The sequence below is a fragment of the Hypanus sabinus genome, chromosome 2, assembly GCF_030144855.1.
Source record: "Hypanus sabinus isolate sHypSab1 chromosome 2, sHypSab1.hap1, whole genome shotgun sequence".
Classification (NCBI taxonomy): Eukaryota; Metazoa; Chordata; class Chondrichthyes; order Myliobatiformes; family Dasyatidae; genus Hypanus; species Hypanus sabinus.
The window spans coordinates 44,554,163-44,580,645 of record NC_082707.1 but is presented as its reverse complement, the minus strand read 5'-3'; the positions used below and the strand labels follow the sequence as shown (position 1 = coordinate 44,580,645).

At 42.8% G+C, this 26,483-nt stretch overlaps 1 protein-coding gene across 2 annotated transcripts in view; it reads left to right on the top strand.

Moving 5' to 3' along the window:
- The window catches only part of LOC132378331 (chloride channel protein 2-like), a 506,358-nt gene that overhangs the window by 85,329 nt on the left and 394,546 nt on the right, over positions 1–26,483 (top strand). For both annotated transcript variants that reach the window (XM_059945154.1, XM_059945148.1), the window contains exon 2: positions 4,441–4,597. In XM_059945154.1, coding sequence (XP_059801137.1) covers positions 4,441–4,597 — 157 coding nt within the window. The remainder of the gene's footprint in view (positions 1–4,440; positions 4,598–26,483) is intronic.

Sequence of the window (26,483 nt, the reverse complement as noted above, 5' to 3'; positions counted from 1 at the left end):
CAAAGTAGCTCATGGCCTGGTTGAATATCTTTCTGGGTTTCTGGAATCGGAAAGGTGAATGGAGCTAAAAATCAATTGTTTTGATAAATATGTCACAGATACTGACTTCAGTTCATTCAGGAAAGAAAGACGTGCATTTGTAAAACCCTGATGATTTTGATATCTGCAGGTCAGCATTTGTAATGTCTTTTTAATGAAAGTATTTCCTAGTGTATGGAGGGGAATAAGCGGTCAATGTTTCAGGTCCCGATGAAGGGTCTTGGCCTAAGACATTCTCCTCTATCAATGCTGCCTGATCTGCTGACTTACTCCAGAATTTGGTGTGTGTTGCTTAAGATTTCCAGCATCTGAAGAAACTTGTGCTTGAAGTTTTATTCCTACGTTCTGCATCAAACATTTTAGAGAACAAACGGAAACATTCAACTAAGAACTCGTAGTTGAATGCTTTACGGTGATCATTGTTACCCCATGTCTCAATTTGTTTTGGTCACCGTGATGTGATGTGTGGAGACTGGGTAACCAATTTGATAAATCATAAAAACACAAAATGCTGGCAGAACTCAGCAGGCCAGAGAGCATCTATGGGAGGAGGTAGTGACGACATTTTGGGCTGAAACCCTTCATCAGGAGTGAAGTAACATGGGATGGTCGAGGGGGGATAAGAAGTGGGTGGAGGGATGAAGTAGAGAGCTGGGAAGTGATAGGCTGGAGGGAAATGGGCTAGGGGGAAGGTGGAGAATTATGGGACATAAAAGAGAAAGAAAGGTAGGGCTGGAGGGAGATTGTAGTGAGGGGGGAAAGAGAACCAGACTAAAATTATAGATAGGGATGGGGCAGGGGTATCAACAGATGTCTGTGAGTTGGATGTTCATGCCGGCAGGTAGGAGGCTACCTAGGCTGGAGATAAGGTATTGCTCCATCGACCTGCGTGTGGCCTCATCTTGACGGTAGAAGAGGCCATGGACAGACATGTCGGAGTGGGAGTGGTCTGTGGAATTGAAGTGTGTGGCCACAGGGAGATACCGCCACTGCTGGAGGACTGAGTGCCGGTGTTGGGCGAAACGGTCTCCCAGTCTGCGGCGGGTCTCCCCAATGTATAAATGGCCACATCGGGAACACCGGATACAGTACATCACCCCAGTTGACTCGCAGGTGAAGTGGTGGTCTGCCAACATTTTGTGTTTTTATTTATTTCCAGCATCTGCAGATTCACTTGTGTTGCCTTTGATAAATGTTTTCTTTGGAATAAAGCTTTGCATTTGTGTAGCACCTTGCATAACCTCAAATGTCTTGATATGCTTTCCAGCCAGCAAAGAACTTAGAGTGGCAATTTAGAGTCAGATATTTGGGAAAAATGCAGCCCATCAGTCCATGTGGTCTGTGCCAAACCATTTAACCTGCCTATTCCCATCAGCCTGCACCTGGGACCACAGCCCTTCATACCCCTATCATCCATATACCTATCCAAACTTATCCAAATTTGCTTATTATTGCCATGTACTGAGATAGAGTGGAAAAACCTGTCTTGCATACTGTTCTTGCAGATCAATTCTTTGCACAGTGCATTGAGGCAGAACAAGGTAAAAGAATAACAGGTTGCAGAATAAAGTGTAACAGCAAGAAAGAAAGTACGCTGCAGTTAAACAATAAGGTGCAAGATCACAACAAGGTAGATTGTGATCAAGTCCATTTTATCCTACTAGGGAACCCATCAAAAGTCTTGTAACAGCAAAATAGAAGCAGCACTGGAGTCTGGTGTCACATTCTATCAGGCTTTTGTGTCTCCTGCCTGATGGGAGAGGGGAGAAATAAGAATGTCTGTGGTGTTGGAGACAGACGGAATGACAGACAGTCCATGGAGGGGAGGCTGGTTTCTGTGATGTGTTGAGCTCTGTTGTTTCTTGTGGTCACGTATGCAGTGCAGTTATCATGCCAAGCTGTGATGCATCCATGGACAAGAGGTTATGCAGATGCTGGAAGTCTTGAGCAACATACACAAAATGCTGGAGGAACCCAGCAAGTCAGACAGCATCTGGGGAGGGGAACAAACTTGACGATTCGGGCTGGGACCCTTCATAAGGACTGGAAAAGGAGGAGGCAGAAGGGGACGGGGGTGGTTGGAGAGTACAGGTTGGCAGGTGATAGGTGAGGCAGAAGGTGGATGAGGAGAAGGAATGAAGTAAGAAGTTAGGAGGTGGTAGGTGGAAGAGGCAAAGGGCTGAAGAATAAGCAAGGAAGGGAAGGAGGAGGGGAGCCGGTGAGAAATGATGGGCTTATCAGGAAAAGTGGAAGTAGGAGAAGGTAATCAGAATAGAGAATGGGAAAAGGGAGAGAGGAGTAATTGCTAGTTAGGGAGGTCAATGTTCATGCTATCATGTTGGAGGATACTAAAGGAAAATGCAGTGACATGCTGATGGGATGCTTTCTATGGTGGATCAGTAAAAATTGGTACAGGTTGACAGAGATGCTAAATTTCTATTAAAATGTTCACTGTTTTAATATGGGCAATTGTGACGAACAGTTTGCATTTAAATGTGACAATGATCAGATAATAACAAAAACTGGGAGAAAAATAATGATCAAGACGCTCAGATTTTGTTTTGCCATAACACTAATCAGAAAGGTAGCACTTTTAATGGTTCAGCTCACCGCCCCACCCACCCCTGTACTCAGCCTAGGTTTTAAGCAAACTGCAGGAACCGACACCGAATACCTCCATTTTGGTGAAGTGGATTATTTCTGCGTCAGATATTTTCCTTTTCGAGTGAGTGACGGTCCAGGTTGCTCCTGTACAGTTATGCTTTTTTTTACTTCACTTAAGAAGCTGTGTACTAGATTTCCTGATTCTAACTAGTATTGTAGATTGTTTGAGGAAGATGAATTTATGCAACTATTCTATATACTGGCCTCGATGGATATTCTGAAGGTGGTCAGATTTAACACTGTGACTTTTGAATAAATTCCAAGGACTTTTTGGTGATTCGTCGGTAAGTTCTTGAATGGGTTAAATGGGTTCTCTTCCAGCCATTGTTTTTGACATGTGGTGACTGGCTCTGCTTCAGAGACACTTCATGGGGAGAAAATAATTTATCTGCTGGACTGTCCTGGTCATGATGAACCTCAGGGTGATCCCTCACACCCAAATCAAGAGAGTATGAAATGGACCGTTGTGAAGGCCCCCTATTGTTCATTGTAGGCTACTGACTTCCAGTTTCATGAGATCTGCTAATTAGTGTCAGCCACTATTAGCTGTTGGGAAACCTCAAACTTTAACAGTCCTGGACAGTGCAGGACAGCAAACTGTTAGCGAGCTGTTAGCGAGGTGAAAAACAGTTTGTGAAAATTAAGGATTTAAAAAAATATTAATTTTATTTGGTATTCTCGCAAATTTAAATGGATTGCAAATATTTGAAAATGAAACTGCTTTATTTCTGTTTATCAAATGCTCTAACATGACAGTGCAGTTAAAAATGAGACATATTATTATGCCTTGTAAATGTTATCCAGCCACTAGGTATTATTTCATAGTAGAGAAAGTAACCTTTCACCATTGTTCTTTCTTTCTCTCCCACCTCAAAGGTGAGTGATGTTTCATACAAATTAAACTGCTGTTGAGAAAAGTGGCTTTCATTTTGTGACAGAATGTGAATTACTTTCAAACCAGGTACTGTGCAGTGTTTTGTATTTATATCGATGCTCAGGATGTACAAAAAAGTTTTGTAGCTGAGTCACTATTTAATCTAAAGAATCTCCTCTACCCTCACCCCAAATAATTTGCAGTCAGCAACTCACACAGACAACACGAGGTAAGTGATAATCAATTTGCAGCACTGCTATGAATGTCAGTTTTGATAACTTCGTTCAAGGACTTGGAAAGGGCACATGAATCCATGACCTAAATGAGGATAATAGACTGGTATTTTGGGAATGCAATATAAATTTTTTCTTATTTGCAGATGTCCCTTCCCCTCTTTTATAAAAAAAACATTTTATTATTTGTCGTTGCCACCCATTATCTGGTTCATACACAACAGCTAACCTATGCAATTTTACCAAGTAAATGAGAATTAAAAACTGGGTTAGTCCCGGTAGTTAAATGGTGTGTTGTCACAAAAAAAAGTGATGATTTCAGTCCATGAAATGTGCCAAACATACAGTGGTGTTACGACTATAATCACGCACCTCAGCTGTATCAGTCAACAGCAAATGCAGCCAACTCTTAATTCTAGGCATTCATCTTGAGAAACTCAAATCTGCAGTTGGTTTCCATTGTAGACTAGAGTTGATTTGACAGAATGCTCGTCAAGTCAATGGAGGTGAGGGAGGCAAGCAGATGATTGAATTTGGAATGGTAACCTGGCCCATTATTATTATATTGCTAACAAAGCCTCTCCTTTTATATATTATTCACTTGATTCTGCCTTTCCATTTTATTTCTAGATGTATGGCAGATATACCCAGGACCTGGGAGTATTTGCCAAAGAAGAAGCAGCTCGTTTGCGTCAGGAGAAGGACCAGATAAAAGTATTTTCCAGAGAGCGTGCCAAGCGTGCTGAATTGATCGAATACGATCGAAGTCGTTGTGCCCGATGTAGAAGTAAGTAATTTTAAACCAAATCTATGACTGTATATCAGCAACCATTAAAATTTCATGTGTATTAGGCAGTGATGTGAAAGCTCTTCAACTCATTTACCATTTGCTTTAATATTTTGTTGTGAGATGGTCAATGGTTCTAGTTATAAAATAGTAGTGTTTTTATTATTCTGATTTTTGTTAGATTTTGATTTTATTGTTTAAATTTGGTCACATAATAAATATTCTCCTTTATAATTTTGTCTAATTTTGAGAGATTTTAACGTCATGCTTTGTTAAATAAATTGGCGAGCAGTATTCTGACTTAGCTGAGGTTAGAATAATAATGGATAATATTTGTTGTAAATTTTTTTTGAATTATCTCCAATTAGACCACTACCAATAATAGAAACTTGTCTTAAATCCAAAAAAGTTCTATATCTTAGAACTTTCCTTGATAAAACATTGGTGGATTTTTTTCTGATATAAGAGGGAAATTTATCCGTTGTTTAATTTGGCCAGAGAACACTTTCTCTGCTAAAGGGAAGTGGGAAGGGAAGGAAAGTAACTTATCTATCCTATGTGTAAGTAAATGTCTAATTAGGAAATCCATACAGGAAAAATGGTACAATCCTCGTGAATGGAAGATTTTCCCCAAACCTCTACTTAACTATGTTTCCTAATAAACATCCCGCTTGCATCATTTGATGATTTGTCATGCCTTTTCTCTCTTTGTCAGCTATTGCAATTAATTCAAACTTCAAATATTTGAAACATTTCAGTTTATAATGCCCTGGGGTTTAAAACTCCCAGCCCATATCTTGTATCAAGTCTTTTCCCCACATCAGTTGATCTTGTACAAAGTGAATTTTATCTGAAATTATTCAATAGTGTCCCAAGTAGATGATAAAAGAGACATCTGAGGTTACAATTTTTCTTTTAGTGTGGTCGATGATGTGAACACAAATTGCTCCCAAAATTGACTAATCTTGATGGGAGTTTTAGTCCCTGCAGGTTTCTGCTGAGATGCAATTGATCATTGCTGAAAGCAAAATCTGCCCTGAACTAATCTAGTGCATTGAATCAAATTAGTTTAAAATAGAAAAATAAACATTAAGCACTCTGTAGCCTAGTTTTCAAAATTTGAAAAGGATCTTCTTAATAAAAAAAATAAGTCATTATAAAAATCAAGAGTTCTTAAAATATCAAAAAAAAACCTAGAGATTTTTATTTGAGCCAACAAGTAAACACAGCAGAGCTCTGTAAGGTGATTAATTCATATTGAATCTCTTGCCAGTTCTGGTTGTAAAAGTGCCACTTTCTGCAATGGACTTTGATTTAAACTGAGGCAATTCGTGTTTAGCATTCTGCAATCCATGTGTGTTAATGTTGCCAGTTTTGGGAATATTGTGGAGAATGAAAGATGGCAGTTGAACGGGAACTCGAGGCTCAAGTGATCTACTTCACGAACCAGCCTTGGAAATACACTGCTGCCCTGCAGAGGGTTGTACTTTGGCTGCAGCTTTGAGACACCAAGAAGTTGCTGTTAGTTCCCTAAGGCAACCGTGAACAAGGTTCACACACAAAACACCATTGATTTTGGAGACACAAGACTGCGGATGCTGGAATCCAGAGCAACAAGCAACTCAGCAGATTATGCAGTGTCTGTAAAGAGAAAGGATTTGTTGTGTCGGGCCAAAACCCCCTTTCAGGACTAAAGGTAGGGAGGGAAGATAACCAGGATGAAGGGGATAGAACACAGCATGGAAATCTACTGCACATTACAGGCCCTTCAGCCCACAATGTTGTGCCAACCATGTAACCTACTCTAGAAACTGCCTAGAATTTCCCTACCGCATAGCCCTCTATTTTTCCAAGCTCCATGTACCTATCTAAGAGGCTCTTAAAAGACCCTATTGTATCTGCCTCCACCACTGTCGCTGGCAGCGCATTCCATGCACTCACCACTCTGTGTGGAAAAACTTACCCCGGACATCTCCTCTGTACCTACTTCCAAGCACCTTAAAACTATGCCCCCTCATGTTAGCCATTTCAGCCCTGGGAAAAAGTCTCTGGCCATCCACACAATTGATGCCCCTCATCATCTTGTACATATCTATCAGGTCACCTCTCATCCTCCGTTGCTGCAAGGAGAAAAGGCCATTCACTCAACCTACTTTCATAAGGCATGCTGTCCAATCATAGGATATGATGAGCGGTGAGTCTGTGACTGGTAGGTGATAGGTGAAGCAAGAAGGAGTGAAGGGGTAATGAGCAGATGAAGCCACAGCCTCGAAGCCTGTTCATTACTGCAGCTGGGCCGGAGCCTGTTAGTTGCAGGCCACATTCTCAGTTCAGCGCAGAGACGAGTTAAACTTGCAGAGCCCTATCTGGCCTTCTGCTTAAATTGGGCAAACAATGGCTTATTCTTTGCTGTTAGGCCTGGGGCTTGCCATATAACCATATAACAATTACAGCATGGAAACAGGCCATCTCGGCCCTTTTAGTCCGTGCCAACGCTTACACTCAGCTAGTCCCACTGGCCTGCACTCAGCCCATAACCCTCCATTCCTTTCCTATCCAATTACCTATCCAATTTTACCTTAAATGACAATGAAACATAGAAACATAGAAAATAGGTGCAGGAGTAGGCCATTCGGCCCTTCGAGCCTTCACCGCCATTCAGTATGATCATGGCTGATCATCCAACTCAGAACCCTGTACCTGCTTTCTCTCCATACCGCCTGATCTCTTTAGCCACAAGGGCCATATCTGGCTTCATCTGCTTGTTACCCCCTCACTCCTCCTTGCTTCACCAATCACCTACCAGCCACCGACTCACAGCTCATCTTATCCTATGATCCTTCTCTGTACTCTCTCTATGGCAAGAATGTCTTTCCTCAGATTAGGGGACCAAAGCTGCACACAATAATTTAGGTGCAGTCTCACCAAGGCCTTGTACAACTGCAGTAGAACCTCCCTGCTCCTGTACTCAAATCCTTTTGCTATGAATGCCAACATACCATTTGCCTTTTTCACCGCCTGCTGTACCTGCATGCCCACCTTCAATGACTGGTGTACAATGACACCCAGGTCTCGTTGCATATCCCCTTTTCCTAATCAGCCACCATTCAGATAATAATCTTTTTTCCTGTTCTTGCAACCAAAGTGGATAACCTCACATTTATCCACATTAAATTGTATCTGCCATGAATTTGCACACTCACCTAACCTATCCAAGTCACCCTGCATCCTCCTCATAGCTAACACCACCGCCCAGCTTCGTGTCATCCACAAACTTGGAGATGCTGCATTTAATTCCCTCGTCTGAATCATTAATATATATTGTAAACAACTGGGGTCCCAGCACTGAGCCTTTCGGTACCCCACTAGTCACTGCCTGCCATTCCGAAAAGAATACCGTTCTGAAAAGAAAACAATACCGAACCTGCCTCTACCACTTCTACTGGAAGCTCGTTCCACACAGCTACCACTCTCTGAGTAAAGAAATTCCCCTTAAACTTTTGCTTCCTAACTCTCAAATCATGTCCTCTTGTTTGAATCTCCCCTACTCTCAATGGAAAAAGCCTATCCACGTCAACTTGATCTATCCCCCTCATAATTTTAAATACCTCTATCAAGTCCCCCCTCAACCTTCTACGCTCCAAAGAATAAAGACATAACTTGTTCAATCTTTCCCTGTAACTTAGGTGCTGAAACCCAGGTAACATTCTAGTAAATCTTCTCTGTACTCTCTCTATTTTGTTGATATCTTTCCTATAACTCGGTGACCAGAACTGTACACAATACTCTAAATTCGGCCTTACCAATGCCTTGTACAATTTTAACATTATATCCCAACTCCTATACTCAATGAGCAAACATGAGGAAATCTGAAGATGCTGGAAATTCAAACAACACACACAAAATGCTGGTGGAACACAGCAGGCCAAGCAGCATCTATAAGGAGAAACACTGTTGACGTTCCGGGCCGAGTCCCTTCATCAGGAAGAAGGAAGGGTCTCGGCCCAAAATGTCGACGGTGCTTCTCCTTATAGATGCTGCCTGGCCTGCTGTGTTCCACCAGCATTTTGTGTTCCTATACTCAATGCTCTGATTTATAAAGGCCAGCATACCAAAAGCTTTCTTCACCACCCTATCCACATGAGATTCCACCTTCAGGGAACTATGCACCATTATTCCTAGATCACTCTGTTCTACTGCATTCTTCAATGCCCAATCATTTACCATGTATGTCCTATTTGGATTATTCCTACCAAAATGTAGCACCTCACACTTATCAGCATTAAACATTTGCCATCACTCAGCCCACTCTTCTAACTGGCCTAGATCTCTCTGCAAGCTTTGAAAATCTACTTCATTATCCACAGCGCCCACCTACCTTAGTATCATCTGCCCTTTGATTTGGCCCCAAGAACGTTCTAACAATGGGTCGTTTCTCACTCTTGGCCCAGAGCCCACCGCCTCGAGTTGGCCTGTACACGCTGCACTGCTCCTTCATCGAAATGTCTGTTGCTCTGATGCAAATAGAAAGCAATCTTCCCTCATTTCCCATCCAGCAACATTTGAACTCTCCAGGTGACAGGAATTCCTGTTACCAATAAGAGCGACTTTTGTGTATGGCTTACAGGTTGGGATTCGAAGACCAAAAGAATTGTTAGTCCTGCTATTCTCTGTAAATTGTAGTGAAGCCTAATAGGACTGCTTCCAGAGAAGCAGGTAGCAAGATTCAGAAAGGCACAAGCTCAGGCACTTAGGTGATCAGCATCAGTGTGTTAGTTCTTTTTCCAATGGTGCCTCAATTTTCCATTGAATGAGACCAGATGTGACATGATGCCCAGCACTGGTGTATGTTTGGGTGTAGCTAATCATGAGTTGCATGGGTGCTGGTATGGATAGCAACATGACTGAGTTTGCTGGAAGTGTGGCTGCCATGTGAATGGAAGTTTGCGATTACAATGACATTTTAACAGATTGGGTAAATTTGTGGCTCTATGAATTCTTTCATTTTGGATCTAAGAAGTATAATAAAATGAATCACTTTCTACGTCATGAAAAGCTGGTATATTGGAGGTCAAAAGCAAGTTGGAGATGCTTGGACAATTAAGTATCGTAGACATGTATGGGATATGGTTAGTGGAATTTTTGTTGGAGGCCGTGCGTTCAGCTGCATGCTGAGGCTCTGCAATTCTGCGTTTACATGGCATCTGGAGGACTGTCGATTTCACGGCATTGCATCTTGTTAATGATATATTGGCTGCAGTGCACTGTAAATTTATCAAACTAAAACAGAGTCTTTACTGGCTCATTTAAGCAGAGAGATTAAGCAAACTTTGGTAATTTTCCAAGAACTTAAATGGTGATAATTAAAGTTTTCTGGATATTAAAGAGGACTGAAATGATGGGTAGAGAATGCTTGCACTGGTTTGGGAGTTTCAGCACTCTGGAGCAGCAAGCCCATTGCTGCACACTGTGCTCACATGACTGCACCACCAGGCACCCAAGTAATCTCATTTGCTGCTGACACGGCGGTGACGGGGCTCATTGCCAACAGGAGAAGAAGGAAGAGCTCGGGGTCTGGTGCCAAGCAAATAACCTTTCCCTCATTGTCAACAAGACAAAGATGGAGGTTGTCGACTTCAGAAGAACTCCCACCTTTGACATCTCCCATTACGTCAGCGGCAGAGCAGTTCCAAACCCTGGGAGTGCACTTCCCACACAACTTCTCATGGTCCCAGAACACATTGGACACAATCAGGGAAGCTCACAAACTCCCCTACTTTGTGAGGAGGCTGAAGAGAGCTGGTCTATGTACATCTATACTCCCGCCCTTCTACAGATGCACAGTAGAGAGCATTTTAACAAGCTGTGTCACTGCACGGTACTGAAACTGTACTGCGGCGCTCAGGAAAGCTCTACAGCAGGTAGTCAAACCTGCCCAATGCATCTCTGGTACTGCCCTACCTGCCATCAAAGACATATACAGAAAAGGGCCACTCAGGTTATGATGGATCTCAGTCACCCTGCTCAGGGACTGTTTCTCCCACTTCCATCAGGAGGAGGTTGTGTGGCATCCAGACCAAGAACAGTTATTTCCCCAAGCACTGAGGCTGATCAAACACCTCCACCCACTCACCTGACCCTCCACTCCTCCTGCCACCACTACTTTACCATTTCCTGTCAGAGTCACCTTACATACAGTCCCTCCTGAGCCTAGCATCACTTTTGGGCATTCAGAGAGCCGATGTATGCAAGCTATCTTCTGCATTACTATTTAGTGTGTTTTTAAATTTCTGTTGTATTCCTTATTGTGCTGTTTTTGTACTGCATTGGATCTGGAGTAACAACTATTCCTTTTCCTCAACACTTGTGTATTGGAAATGACAAACAACTATTATTATTATTATTAATAACCACACATTGCAGCAGTGGTGCCTGGATGAGCATCTCTGAATGGAAGACACGTCGAACATTGAAGTAGGTGAATGGTCGTAGTGGAAGTACTGTACCTAATAAAGTGGCCACTGAGTATAGTTCCCTGGTGTGATGATGGACTCCTGACCACACTATCTCATTATGATCTTGCACTGTACTGTTTACCCACACTGTACTTCCTTGTTTGATGTTGCACTTTATTCTGCATTCTGTTTTTGTTTTACCTTGTTCCTCCTCATTCCACTTTGTAATGAATCGATCTGTGTGAACAGTATGCAAGATGAGCTTTTCATCTTATCTCAGTCCATGTGACAATAATAAACCAATTCCAATTCCATTTTAAATTTCGGGTCATGGTATCATACAGGGCATTGAGCTGATGTCCATGGCAACTGATGCTAGTTCCATTTTCCTGCACTTGACCCAGATCCCTCTGTTCCTTTCCTATTTGTGTACCAGTCCAACTCTGTTTTACTATTGCATTTGTACCTGTCTCTTTCACCTCCTCTGGCAGCTTGATCCTCATACCCAACCTTCACTGTGTGTGGGGGGGGGGAGGATCTTTACCTCTCAGATATCTTTGAGATATTGCCCCTCTTACCTTTTTAACCTTTGTTCTCCAGTTTAACACTCCCTTTTCCTTCGAAAAAGACCGTTCACTTCATCTGTGTTGTCTATGACTTTATAAACCTTTGTAAGGTCACCCCATATCCTTCTGGGCTCCAACGAGAGCCGAGGGTGGATGGGTTCAAGGGGAGTGGGAAATGGATGTTTTCACCCAGAGTCTGAAAGGGTGGCAGAGGCAGTAACCCTCCCATTTAGAAGTGCTGAGGAATATACCCACAGCACCACGACATCTTGCTGCAAGGTTGGGCTAGAGGGGGTAGCTGCTTTTAAACTGGCACAATCTTGGTAGAATAAATGGCCATCTCTTGCAAATTTTCCCTGCCTCTGTGACTTAATTGTGCATCTTACAGTTTAAAAAAAATTGTAATTCTCCTTTGCAAATGGCAACTGATAGTAAGTTAATTTTTTTTACTTTAAATCAGAAATGTTAATATATTTTGTAAGTGATGGGTTTTGAGTGAGCATGGAGAAAGGTCACAAAGCAGCTATAATCTCATGGAATAGTGGTGCCAGCTCGATGGTCTGATTCTGTTCATTCGTCCTTGCTGCCTGACATCAGTAAGCACAGAAAGCTTCTGATCAATAGTGTCCTTACTCTCTATTGAATGGAGGAAGAGAGATTGCAACTAGACTCGAGCCTTCCGCTTACTGATGGTGTGTGCAGAAGTTGACCAATTAGGACGAGAGTTGCAGAGAGCTCGACCCAAGCCACTGGGCCCTTTGTATGTCTTGCAAAGCTCTGTTGCCGAGATGGCATGTTCCAGCAAAAAAGAAAACTTGCTGCACCCTCTGTCGGGGAACAAAACCATGTCTAGGCCATTAAAGGGACCGATTCGATTCCATGCACTGTTCAGCTAGGTGACAAAATCAAAACGTGTGGATCTCTTGACGTGCTCAGATCACCAGGGTCAAGTTGCAGCATTTTGAAATCCTTAAGAGGCTCCATTAATGTGCTTCTTGAGTATTAAAACGGAAATGCAGGTTGGGTTTCCTGTTTCTTATCGTGTACATTGGTACTCGGTGTCTTGACTTGCAGCTGTCGGTGTGGTGAAGGTGCTTTGAATGTTTTTTGGGGAGTTCTAGGATTTAAACCAGGTATTCACAGAAGCACGTACTACAGTGGTTTGTGAGAGCAAGTTTGGGTGATATCAGAGCTTGGCAGCTACAGAACATTTGTAGATGGGGATATTGCTGTCTTGGTGATCTGGTGGTGGAGGAAAGGTTTGTTTAAACTTCAACGTTAATTACTCTCTGACAAGGTTGGCAGCAGTGGATGTTCATTCAAGCACTCAAATTAGTGATCTGGGTGTAGGCCTGTGGTGTCTTTGCACACGTGCCAATGCATCACAAGTGCTCCCTCAGTAAGTAGTGGGAAGCGCCTTTGAAGTCCTTGGAAACGGAGAAGTCAGGCACGTTCAGTAAGCTGTGAGATAATTTAAACCATACATTCCACTAACACAACTGACGTTTGAGGATGGAGATTGCCCCCCAGCCTGGCTCCCTGGATTTCTTTTCCAGTAGATTTCTTCACTGTCTGATCTAGCAATTAATTCAAAAGCTGGAAGAGAAGATAAAAACTTACTGCTCCAGTGCACTGATAACTTAAAACAGTAATGTTTGGAATCCTGGCAGTGGGCGAGGAGAGGTTTCCACTGCAGTCCAGGAGAGATCTCCTATGAGTGGGGAGCAAAATAATCCCCAAAATACTGCATTCAAATAGAAAATTACTTTGTTTTTGGTGTGCTGATGTAATGCTGCTAGAACTTTTGGCTGTGGACTTCTCAATGTACTTTACAGAGCTTTTAACGTGAAGATCTGTAGCATGGTCTTCAATTTATCTCGCAATCTGGACTTTTAAAAAAAGAATAATTTTTCAAAGTAAGCTTAAAGTTTATTTATGTCAGCAGCCTACAATTGGCACCAGCATCCAGGATTGTGTTTACTGGGGTTTGGACCTGTCCTTTGTGTTTACAGGCTCTGCTATTTAGATTTAACAGCATAACCCAGGCTGCCGGTCCTGACAAAATTAGTATTATCGGTCTGATACAGATGGGAACACCCTTTTGAGCTGCGCTGCTCTAATATGTCACGATGGCACGGTCAGCATGCTTATGAAGGGAGATTAGTTATGGGGCATCGAATAGGTTGCATTGAATACCACAAATCTCTGCATGAAGCAATTCCAACTTCCAGACCTTCTAACAAACAACGGATATGGCATAGAGAGTCATTGTTTGGTCCAGAGTTAATACTGAATGCAATTTAAAATGAATTTTGGAGTAACAAATCATAGTAATTGTTTAAAGTGGATTATTTCTTGGATTTGTATGAGATCTGATAGGAAAACATGGAGTGACAGAAAGAGAGAAAATTTGCATTTATAAAGCTTGCTGTGATAAGATTGATGTTTATAATAAACATGCAAGACACACTGATTCCCTGGAACCAATCGACTGAGCTTTATTCCAACTTTAATAAGAGAATGCATATTCTGAGAATGATTATTCCACAAGGTACATAATGTAGGTCATTTGTCTTTTCTGGCCTTTAGGATATGCAAGGGAAGTGTGATGTGGAGCTAGCCAGAGCTTAACTCGCAGGGTCTACCTGCTACTTTTGCAGTCATACATTGTCTGATCACTCCCTGGCCAGCAGATCTCTTTGAGATTGAGGCTGCCAGCTGGCATTGGGCAAAAACTGATGCCAAAGGAGAGATAGAGTGGTGGAATTGAGGGTGATAGAATTGGAGGTGCCCAGTGTTTGGTTATGGGGCAAGATGGATCACTACTGTTGTTGAACAGAAACAAAACCTGTTTTCCAGCAGCAAAGTAGACCTATTGCTGCCATAGTCATTGGGATTGCTCTCAAAATTGGATCAAAGAATTTTTATTATAAATTAGTACGGCAGCTTCTAGTTTTAATTGTGCAGTATCCAGTATAGGGATTTTTAAAATCATTATTGAGCTGTAAACAGCATCTAGCCAATAACATCTCCACTGCACGTCTCTGTAGGTAATAGATTTTATTGTTTACCGGGAGGACTGCTTTCCATGTGTTTTCCTCAGCTTTAAGTTTAATTTCACAGGAAGCCAATTCTTGTTTATGGAAATGGGTGTTTCCATTGAATGTGACCTTAGTAAGTAATTAGAGGGTGCTCCTAACATGAGGTTTCCTATTGCTTTTACAGCTGGAATGAGTGATAATCGAGTGCCCTAAAATCAGTAATAAAAACCTGGTTCATTTCTGCAGTCAACAGTCAATGCCCACTGGAGGTAATCTCAATAAGATAACTCTGCCTGACATGTATTTAATGCCCACTGGAGGTAATCACAACAAGATAACTCTGCCTGACATGTATATGAGTGACATTAACATAATTATTTTAACCTAGAGTTCCTGTTTAAAAAAAAATGTAACTTGGCTTCGCACATAACATGCTGGAGGAGCTCAGTAAATCTTCTGGTGGACCTTTCGGGCTGAGACCGTTCAATATCCACTGTCTGTTCCTCTCCACCAATGCTGCCCAACTTGCTGAGTTCCTCCAGCATTCTGAGCATGTTGCTCAAGATTTCAGCATCTGTGGAACCTCTTGTGTTTATGAACTAACTTGGCTTGTTTTGCTTTCATTTAGCTGAATCAGTATGCAAACATTTTCAATGAACTCACAATTGCATCATTAACTTCCTTTTCGGAGTATAAAATATCGAGTCATTTGCCAATGGAATTTTTCCGAGATCTGTACAGACAGTGGCCACTTTATTAGGTACACCTGTACACCACTTAAATGAAAATACCTAATCAGCCAATCACGTGGAAGCAACCCAGTGAATAAAAGCATGCAGGTAAGGTCAAGAAGTTTATTTGTTATTCAGACCAAACCTCAGAATGGGGAGGAAATGTGATCTAAGTGACTGACTGTGGAATGATTGTTGGTGCCAGATGGGGTGATTTCAGTCTCTCAGAACTGCTGATCTCCTGAGATTTTCACACACAACAGTCCCTGGAGTTTGCAGAGAATGGTACGAGAAACAAAAAACCCTCCGGTGATTGGCAGTTGTGTGAGCAAGATCTTTTTGTTAATGATGAGGAGAATAACTAGACTGGTTCAGACTGACGGGAAGGTGACAGTAACTCAGATAGCCAAGCATTACCACAGTGGTGTGCGGAAAAGCATCTCTGAACACTCTACACTTTGAACTGGATGGGCTACAGCTGCAGAAGAGCATGGAATAAAGTGGCCACTGAGTGTGATTCCCTTTTCAAAACTACATAATTTTGGAAGCACCAGGCTGATGCTGGATGCCGTTTGTTCCAAAGGTTTTGTAAGCTCTCTGTCTACTGGTGTCAGCAAAGGGAAACAGGGCCCTGTTCTTCATCTGGCTGTGATGATGGTCTCTCCATTCATCTTGGACACGAATTAGCACAGAGCCTATTTCACGCCCCAGTGGAAAGTGGATAGACGTTAACTGATCAGCACAACAGCAGTTTTTCCAATTTCGGTTTGGCATTGCAACTAGATCGCTGCTTTGAAATACTTAGTAAACATTCTGGCTAAGGAGTCCATCGGACAAATTTCAATGGCAGTGGCAAATTTAGAGCTGTGGCTTGTTCCTACACTGCCGTTGGGCAGTCAAACCTTCTTGCTGATGTTTCTGTTTCAAGCAGATCTGACCTGACTTGGCTCACCAAATCCAACCGTGCTGCGGCTGCGTCTGAAGTATATCAGGTCTATAATTATCTGTCTGATCCGTACACACCCAGCTATTACTTGTGTGTCTACTGTAGTTAACGAGTTATGCTCACTACCTTTCTAACCGCATGTGCTAGAAAGTGGGTTCGTGGAATCTCTGACTTCCAGATTGAAGGGGGCAGTTTACCCTTTGAAAAGAGCCCCGCATGGAATCAATACGGCTCAGAACGTGGCCACTTGGTCTGTTGAGACCACGTGAGAACAAAGCTTCCCTGTCCTTTCCCCATAACCCTGCATATGGTTTCCTTTTTCAGTTAGTCCCTCATCCATGTTCCTGCCTTGTAGCCCTACAAAATTTTGAGTTTTGGTTTTTGACAGCCAGTGTCCTTGGCAATGTAGAGTTGATCTCGACTGTCCCTTAATTCCTCCCTCCTTGATTGTTCCAGGGTGCTCCTCTATACAGCAGCACAATATTTTACCACTTCCCATCTAGCTTGTATCCAGATACTTTTGGAGCCCATTGCTGCCTGTTTTCTTCTCCATATCTTTGTTGTTGCCACAATATTGTGATCCCACATGGTGAGTTGTGCTCGTCCCATGTCAGCTTTGCAAAATACCTTTCTTGTGTTTACACACGCATTCTGTAAACCCATCTTGGATCATCTTGTATTCTCTCCATCTGTGCTGTTGTAAAGCTTCCTATCTCTCCATTTGGGCTTATTTACCTCTCTCTGTCCTCTGTGTGCGTGTGTGCACGCATGCCTGTGTTTTAAATCTCACTTGTGTGTCCTTCACCGACTGTCCTCTGTTTGATGTCCCCACTGCGGAGGTCACAGAGTGTCCTTGTTTGCTCTTTAAAGCAGCTGATGATCTCGAACACCTGCAGTGAATCTTGCCTAATCTCTGGGTGCTGAAAGGTGAATAAAATCCCAGTGGATCTCCTCTCTCTGCGTGACACATTCCTTCAGCCTTGGTATGTGGTTACATAACAATTATTTCTGCTGGATATTTACATTACCAAATCCAAGCAACTCCAGGTACTATGTCATCACCCCCCAGCAGAGGAAGCAGTTGAGTACTTCTCTGTGTCTGCTTTCTTTATTCTGCCACATGCAATCCGAGTTTAGCTAACAGGCTGAGTTTCTAGTTTGCAAGAGTGGCAAGTGAGGGTGGCGGACCGTGTTGTGAGCTCAGTGGGTGCATGCTGTTCGTGTGCCCACTCTCCAGGTACAGAACCCGAGGGATGTGTGGCCATCCCACTGCTGACCGGAGAGGCTCACTGAGCCAGCGGCCATTCCCCCTTCAGGTGCTCGACCCTGCACTTGCCTGTTCTGGGCAGCTGGTGAGGCCCTGACCCCTGCACTTGCATTGTGAGACCTGCAGGCACACAAATGCAGGTAATGAGTGGTCTGGCAAGGTATTTGTGCTAGGAATTGTGTCCTAAAGTCCCAGGCAGCAAGCAGAGACACAGAGCTGCGCCCCTGGGGAACTGCAGGTTCTGCTGGAAGGGAGTCCACAGCATGAGATCCAGAAGGGTCAATGGGAGCCCATTAGGAGATGGCCCAGGGACACCTTCTTCCCAACCCATTCCTGTCCTTTGGTCACCAACAGTGGTGGTAATAAGCAATGTGTCTTTGGAAACTCCAGCCCAATGAGTGGTTGGACTTTGTTAAACAGAGTTTGCTGAGCTTGAGGAGTTCTTGCTAAGTTCTCTCTCCTATTCGCCCTTCGAATATCATTAAGGTTGGTGACCACTAAGAAAATCAGAAGTGATTGGGTGTTGTTGGATTTCTGCTTTGGGGTACTGCCTGCTCTGGTGTAAATGATGAAGTCACTGTTAGTGATGTGCATAGTAATTCTGTCAAACACACTTGTTTTATGTACGTATCTTCTGCTTACCCAGAGCTCACGAGGCCAGGTTAGTCAGTGGACAGTGCTTAACCTGTGAGCATCAACAAGCAAGAGAGAATCTGCAGATGCTGGAAATCCGAGCAACACACACAAAATGCTGGAAAAAATTTTGCAGGCCAGGCAGCATCTGTGGAAAAAAGTACTGTCGAAGTTTTGGGCTGAGACCCTTTGGTGTGAGCAACAACCTGTTTGAGGAACTCAGCTGCTTCGAGCAGCATCTGTTCAAGTTCAATTTCAACCACACTCATAAATACTGTCAAACGAAACCGCATTCTTCTGGGGCCGAGGGGCAAAATGCAGTACGTCTAGTTGCACACAGCCTGTGTACTTACAAAGGCAGAAAAACAATTTTTTCCTTTTTTCTTTTTTTTTGGAGACTATTTATTTACTTTTTATCCATCCCAAGTCCCTGAGTAGGGACTGTAGAATGAGGGTGCCGCAGTCCTCATAATGCACCAGCATAGCCGCATCTGTGGGTGAGGTGGGGAAGGAATAGTTTCAGATCGAGATATTTTGACTTGGATAGAAAGGTTCAGGAGGGTATGGGTCAAATGAGACTGGAGCCAGAAGACACCTTGGTCAGTATGGATGAGTTGGGCCGACAGGGTTAGTTCCCTGCTGGCCACCTCAATGACTCCACTGTGTGCACGTGGGGAGAAATGTATTGACTAGTGCTTGAGTGAAGGAGTCACTGCACAAGCTGCCTACTCTGCTTGAGGGCATCTGATGGCATTCAGTGGAACTGAGGGAAAAATCATATCTAGTGTTCCCAATTGTATATTCGCAGATAATATATACAAACTGAACAAAGAAAAGTACTCATACTGGGAATCAAAGCCAGCTCAAAGTTGTAGGTTTGACATTTACCCAGCTGTCTTCTCAAAAGCAACAAATTGGATGCAGTTGGTTACTTTTTCAGTTATCTCTTCAAAGGAATCCATCAGATTCAAGGAAGCTTCTGCACATGAGATTAATAGGAATAGTGTCCTGTGAAATGGCCTTGGGGCATTTTACCCATTCCAGATGTAAGGCAATCCTTCACCAATTCCTATTGTATTCCTCTTTGAGGTACAGAATCTGTTTTTTCAACCCTGTACCATCTATGTGCATATTTTGCGTTCAACCTTTTACTGAGGGCCCTGATGCCCTTGACTTGCGTGTATTTTAAATTCTGTCCCTCATACTGAGTTCTCTTTTGTGAAAGCCTGCCAAAACTATTCCAAAGGTACCTTATGTTTAACTGCTTGTGTTTTTAGTTGCTTAAGGACTTGCGTAGTTTTCATCTTCATTATTCTTGCTGGTGTTATTCAGATGACTTGCATGCTGTGCAAAGAGTGGAGAATGCTCTTTGAAAGTGTACAACTTGAACTTTGCTTTCTGATGCGCTTTTCAAAGGATGAACTGTGTCATGTGATGGCTCCTCGTTTCATAAACTGGCACCTTTTGTTTCTGATGAAGCCCAGTGTGCCCTGGTTTCTGGTGAAGACTTTGGATTTCCTGCCACCTGCTGGCTGATCATTATTACTGCAGCAATGCAAATAATTGATGCACAATCCAGCAAAGTATAAATACAGTACTTCAAAATTATTTTGTATCTTGTGTGATAAATACTGAAGACCATCTGTTCATAGCAGTGAATAATGCTGAAGTCTTCTGGGCTGTTATTTTTAGTTGAGATTTAAGTGCCTGTGATGTTAGTGGTTTATTATTAATATTAAATTTGCCATTCCGTATTTCCTTATGAAAGTAGGAAGCCATTTCTCAGAGTAATCCCATTCTCCTGCTGATTTCCTCTGCAGCGAGATTCTTCCCTCACTTCTATTAATTCCCCCCAGATTCTACCACTCATCTAAACATGGGGGACTTGCGGTGAGCAACTGGCCTACTATCTTGTATGCCTTTGGGATGTGCTAGGGAACTGGACCGCTGGGAAACCTATGCTGTTACAAGGGAGCGTGCAAGCTCCAGATGGTGTTGTTCAATGTAAATAAATGATTAAAAAGCGTGCGGGTTGGATTTTAGAATATGCCCATAGTCTTGGAGGTTTATTCCATTTAGTCCGCCATCCCATGATAAAAAAATAAATTAGTTTAACTCCATTTCTATTCAGTTTTGATTTGTGCAGAATTAATTTCTATTCAGTTTTGATTTGTGCAGATTTAAAGCAATTTGCCCAATGCAGGGCGATACACCCTGAGGGAAATTGACATGTCTGGCAGATTCTGTATTTCAGATTTGCTTGTGTGAAAAACACAGCCCTTTCTGTGAATTGTCTGAGTTTGGGCATCCTCTTTGAAGGAGTTATTGCTGCAGATAGCCTTGGATATTCAGAGCCCTAAAAATCTTGGCCTTGGCTTGTAGATTACCCATTATCTGCAGCAATTCCAAATGTGTAAAAGTGATCTGCATTACAAGTAGCAGCGAGGGTGGCTGTAAAGGACTTTTAGATTGTAATTGACCAAAATAATTAATTCATTGGAATACAAGGGATTTGGTCTGAAGTTCGCTAGGAGTTAACTCCCAGCAATGCTGTTGGATATGGACACTCCTTGTGTTTGGGAATACTGATGTGGAAACCCTTAAATGTGATTGAATGTTGCTGTGTGATGTTGAAAATCTCAGTGCTCTCTCACAGCTTCATTAACCAAAAACAATGGCTGTGTCAGTTTGATTGGTGTGGAGTGGCAGTTGAGAAATTTGAAATAATGAAACAAGGCTCCAGGGTTTACGGTCAGTCCTAGCAGGCAAAAGGCTTTACTACCAACAGTGTGGTTATTTTATGAGTTGTATTTAGTGCGGTTGACAGGATTGGCTGCATGAAAGCCAGGATCTGACATTCTGACAAACAAGCCTGGGTTGCAAATTGTTTTTTAACATTCTTCTTTTAAAACTATGCTGAATAATTGGGATTGGGGTTCATGACTTAAACAGGCCCTTTGACATTGACATCTTGGTCTAAAGGCCCCTTTCTCATACTGTGTAACAGTTGGAGCCAACACGGACCTGGAAGTCTAAATCCCTCCCCCCCCCCCCCCCCAATAGGTACAACCAAGGCATGAAGGGCATTGCATTTTGGTCTGGTCAAGGGAGTTGGGGTGTGGGTGGTGAAAGAGAGGGCCAGCTGTAACAGGCCCAGTTGGGGTCTGGTCTTGGGATGGGTCAGAAAACAGTTATTGAGGCCAGCTCTACCCTTGCATTGAACCACACTATCTTGAGATTGTCCAGGCTACAGAAAGGGGCAGACACGGTGCAGTCCATCACAGGCAAAACCCTCTGCACCATTACATACATTTATGTAGAGCACTGCCATGAGAAAGCAGCATCCATTACCAAAGAATCACTCCATCCAGGCTTGCCGTCTTCTCAGGTACAGAAGCCTTGGGTCCCACAACAGTTTCAGGACCAGTAGTTGCCCCATAACCATCAGGCTCCTGAACTGACGTGAATAGTTTCACTCACCACAACTCTGAGCTGATTCTATGACCTGCAGACTCACTTGACTCTTCCAACTCATGCTCTCAGTATTTTTTTTATTTGCACAGTTTGTCTTTTACACATTGGTTGTTTGTCAATGTTTGCCCGTTTATGTAGTTTTTCGTGAATTCAGTTGTAATTTTTCCTGTAATGCCCATAGGAGAATTGATCTCAAGGTAGTATATGGTAACACAAGCGCTTTGATACTGAAGTTACTTTGAACTTTTGAACACATGATAATTGTTGCTAGCACTGCAGGGGGAACAATATGATTTGCTGCTCAGCTGATGAAGTTGTTGTGTTGTAACCCTATTTTTATTTTCTCCAGTGTGACTTAATTAGTTCATATAGAATTAGATCATTTGAGGGAAAAATTAGCATTTGGCAATCTCATCATTAAATGCTCTTTTCCTTTAGGAGTTCCAAGCTGATTTATTCCACGCTGCCATTGACGCACACTCTGAAACTGAATTACCCAGCTGGGAAATGCCCTGCAGTGCCCCTCTAAGGCCAAACAGTTCATCCAATCCCATGTAGTAGATAGACTTCAAATTCAAAGATCAACTGTTTACTCAGTCGGCCAGATGTCATTTTGTTTAAGTATTCCCCGTTTTGCGGGCGAATAACTGGTGTTGTTGTTCTGTTGGAAGAAGGAACATTTAGAACGGTCCTCTAACTTGACTTGTCCAATGTCAATTTGGGTACACATTTTCAGTTGTGTTCCCAGGCTTCTCCCTCTGGCACCTTTCACAGTCCAAGGATGGATGGTGTTACGAATGTGCCACAACTCTGAGGGGCCAAAGGGTACAAAGTCGCCCCCCCCCCTCCTTTTTTGAGAATCGCAAGATCGCTATTAATTCGGGCCTGGGACCCAGGAAATGAGAGAGAGACACGCAGAATCCACAAAGTTTGGAATGTGTCCTGGCCTCAGCGAAACAAAAACCCCTGATAATGGCCATTGTCTCTTGGAGAAGGAATTGTGTATTGAGTACTGTACTATTCATTAAAGCCCCTCAGGCGATGACCAGAGTGGGCTGGTTGAGGGATTGCATCATCCCATCCTGATTGACATCTGAGACCCCGTGAGTCAGGATAAAAGAGGGTCTGGGGAACAGCCCCTTTAGACGCACCAGGAGAAACGCTGGAAAGCCAGTGACAGCGTTTTATAGTGAACACCGGTGAGGGCCCGTATGCATCCTCCCTTGCCAGGGTGGCGGGCTCATCATGGAAGAATGGCTTAGTTAAAGGAGAGGCCACAAGTGAACGGCCACACCAACAAGACTCTGACGGATCGAAATCATAAAAAAGGAAAGCCGGCAAGTTTTTCCAAATCTCTCTCTCCCTCCAACAAAGGCTGCAGCCTGCATGAACTGTGTGACTTTTATATTTCCATTGGACAAGACATTATCCCTAGACAACGATAGAGCTTATTTCTTATTGATTATTATTATACCCGCACTTTTAGATTTAGTATTGACGACGTATATTATCTGTGTGGTTGCATTGATATTATTTTTGTGTATTTTTACTAATAAATACTGTTAAAAATAGTACCATCAGACTTCAACGGACCTCTCTATCTTTGCTGGTAAGTGACCCAGTTACGGGGTTCGTAACAAAGGGGAATGCTTGACAGAAGTGCCTTTTATCATTTTTTTTGTTCTTGTGCTAGGAACACGGGACATTATCATTTCCTAGCACATTCAGCAGTCCCCGCCCACCCGTCCCTCCCTCACCATTATGTCCACTGCTTTGCAGAGCAAGTTCTGCCTGAGAGGAATGGGGTAGGTTAAGAAAGTGTTAGGTTGCCAGAATGCTCAAGCTATATGTACAACATCAATGCAGAGGTCACAGTTTAAGTGTGTGCTTCATGGCATCTCCAATTGTAATATTTAGTTAATTACGTTAACAATAAAATATTCTAACTTAGTTGGTCACTTGCTAAGTTCTGACCACATATTTTGTTGTCACTAATGCTGCCTGTTTCCACCTGCAGAACAACTCCCATTTGACCTTCACGTCAGCTCATCAGTGACTGAAACTTGCTCATGCCTTTCTGGGCACCATACTTGTTTTCCCAACTCTCTTCGCCCTTTCACCACCATCTGTAAATTCCAGCTCATCCTGAGCTTCTTTGTTTCACATACTCGAACACCCTGTTGTGTGTGTCCCATTTAGTTATCACACCTGTTCCATTATTGATGATGATAATTGTATTTCCTTGTGACATAGAGGGTGGTTATTTGGTCCTCCTGAGCTTTTGCTGGCTCTCAGAGAAATACCATCAGTTCATTCCCACAGTCCTTCCTGTACTTTATCTTTTTTCTGTCACTCATCCGCCAGAACCCGCCAGTGTACAATCAAGTCTTTGGTTGTTGTTGAGTGCCGTCGAGTTACTGTTGACCTGTGGCAACCCTATGGATAGTGTAGTTGTCCACAGGGTTTTCATGGGAAGATACAGAAGTAAAATGGCAGGCCTTTCTTCTCAGATATGACTGCTGCCGGGGTTGGGATCCAGCCGGATTCGAACTTGGGACCATCTGCCTCAAGTCCAGCACTGATGCCATTAACCCACCAGCTGACTCCTAGCCTTTGTTATTTATGGGGGTACTGGATCACCCCACACAGTCGTGAGGAGAAGGTGAAAAGGCCACAAAGACATCACCTGAGTCAGGACTGAGCCTGGGCCACTATCTCAGTGAGGGGGTAGCACTGGTCTGTGATGGGGCAGTGTGCAGAGTTTTGACCCAAAACATTAACAATTCCTTATCCTCCATGGATTTGCTGAGTTCCTCCATGTTCCCCCTGATTCCAGCATTTGTCGTCTCCTGGTTTAGGCAATGCCTCTTTTTAAAAATACTCTCCTTGTGTACAGAGTTCTCCATGGGCTGCTGTTTCTGTCTATGTAACTTTCACTGGCCCATACAACTGTCCAAACTATAACAACTCCTTGAGAATCCTCATTTATTTTTTCTCACATTCGATTGCTGTGCTTGTTGGAGTCTAGGCAGCCAAGCCAGTCTGCCTCACTAACTCTTTTTCCATTCTCCAAGGTCTCTCTCTTCAGCCAAGCTTCCCCAGTTTTCCTGTAAGCGATGTAGACAGTTTTTATTTAGTAGTACTTGTGTGAAGCGTATTGGGAAGATTAATTGCATTAAAGGTGCTTCATAAATATTTTTGACTGGTTTGTCTTCCCTTCTCTGATTTATACAGATCTCTGCTTTAATTGAGAAATCACAACATCAGTGGCATAAAGTGATGAGATGCAGCTGATGTGGTTTTCTCACTGACTGTCTTTGTTTTCATTTTCTCATCCACCCTTCAAACATCAGAAATACAGAGATTACTTTTGTCAGCATTATTAAAGAAATGTAAAATGCCTTTCTGATATTTTTAATTCAAACTGAACTAATGTTTCACCAAGAAAATAGTGTTGTACTACACCTTAATTTAAATTTTTATTTGAAAAAGCCGGACCTAATTTTGTATATTTAAACAAATGATCTGGAAATTTGTGCTTAGTGTTTTTTTTATGTCAATGCTACCTATAGGAACATCAATCATTTTTCTTGTTTCTTGCTTATAACTATTTCCAGGTCAAATCACATACCACAGAAAAATGAGCAGGAACTTTTGTGAGCCAGCGTTGTACATCTAGTGAACCTCCCTGTAGAACATTCCTTTTGGGTGCTTGCTGGCGAAGTTGATCCATGATAAGTTGGAGAACCATTCATTGGGTGCTCCAAGAGCATCTTGTGACCAAGCTGAGCCCACTCGTGTAAGCATCGTTATTTTCATCCTGACCCTGTGCAGCCGACTCTTATTACTGAAGATTGTATTTAGTCGCCTCAGGTGCTGCTGAAGGTTTGCAGTGACCTTCTCAAAACGGAGATGCCTGTATGCGTGCACTGCAGTGATCCAACACGCAGTCAACAACCATTATATCTATTTGGTTTTAAGTTACTAATTCACTCATCACTTGAATTTTATCAATCAATTCCTTTGCCTTAAAATGGACTTCTTTGATGGAGATCAGGGAGGCATGAGAAAAGATGCATGCTGCATTTGAAGCCATTGTCAGTACTGTGGACTGATGATTGGCTGACTGCCAAAAGGCAAGGATTTGGAATAAAGGGAGTCTTTTCTGGTTGGCTGCCAGCGTCTGGTGATTTTCCTTAGATATTGGTGTTGGGGCTCCCACTTTTCATGTTATAAATTAATGATCTGGATGATGTAATTCACAGCTTTATTTTGCAGATGATATAATGATAAACCGAGGGGCAGGTAGTGTCATGGAAGTAGAGAGTCTGCAGATGGACAGATTAGGAGAATGGGCAAAAAAGTGGCAAACAGTGTCGGGAACTGAATGGTCATGAGTCTTGCTGGAAGGAAGAAAGGCATAGACTATTTTCTAAATGGGAGGCAAATTCAGAAATTAGAGGTGCAAAGTCCTTGGGAGTCCTACTGCAGATACCCAAAAGGTTAACTTGAAGGTTGAATCAGTATTCAGGAAGGCAATGTGATGTTAGCATACATTTCAAGAGGACTGGAATGTAAAAACAAACATGTAATGCTGAGGCTTTATAATGCATTGGTCAGACCACATCTGGATATTGTGAGCGATTTTGAGCCCGTACCTAAGAAAGGATGTGCCAGCATTGGAGAAGGTCCAGAGGAGGTTTACGAGAATGATCCCAGGAATGAAAGGGTTAACATATCAGAAGTGCTTGCTGCCTCTGGACCTGTACTCAC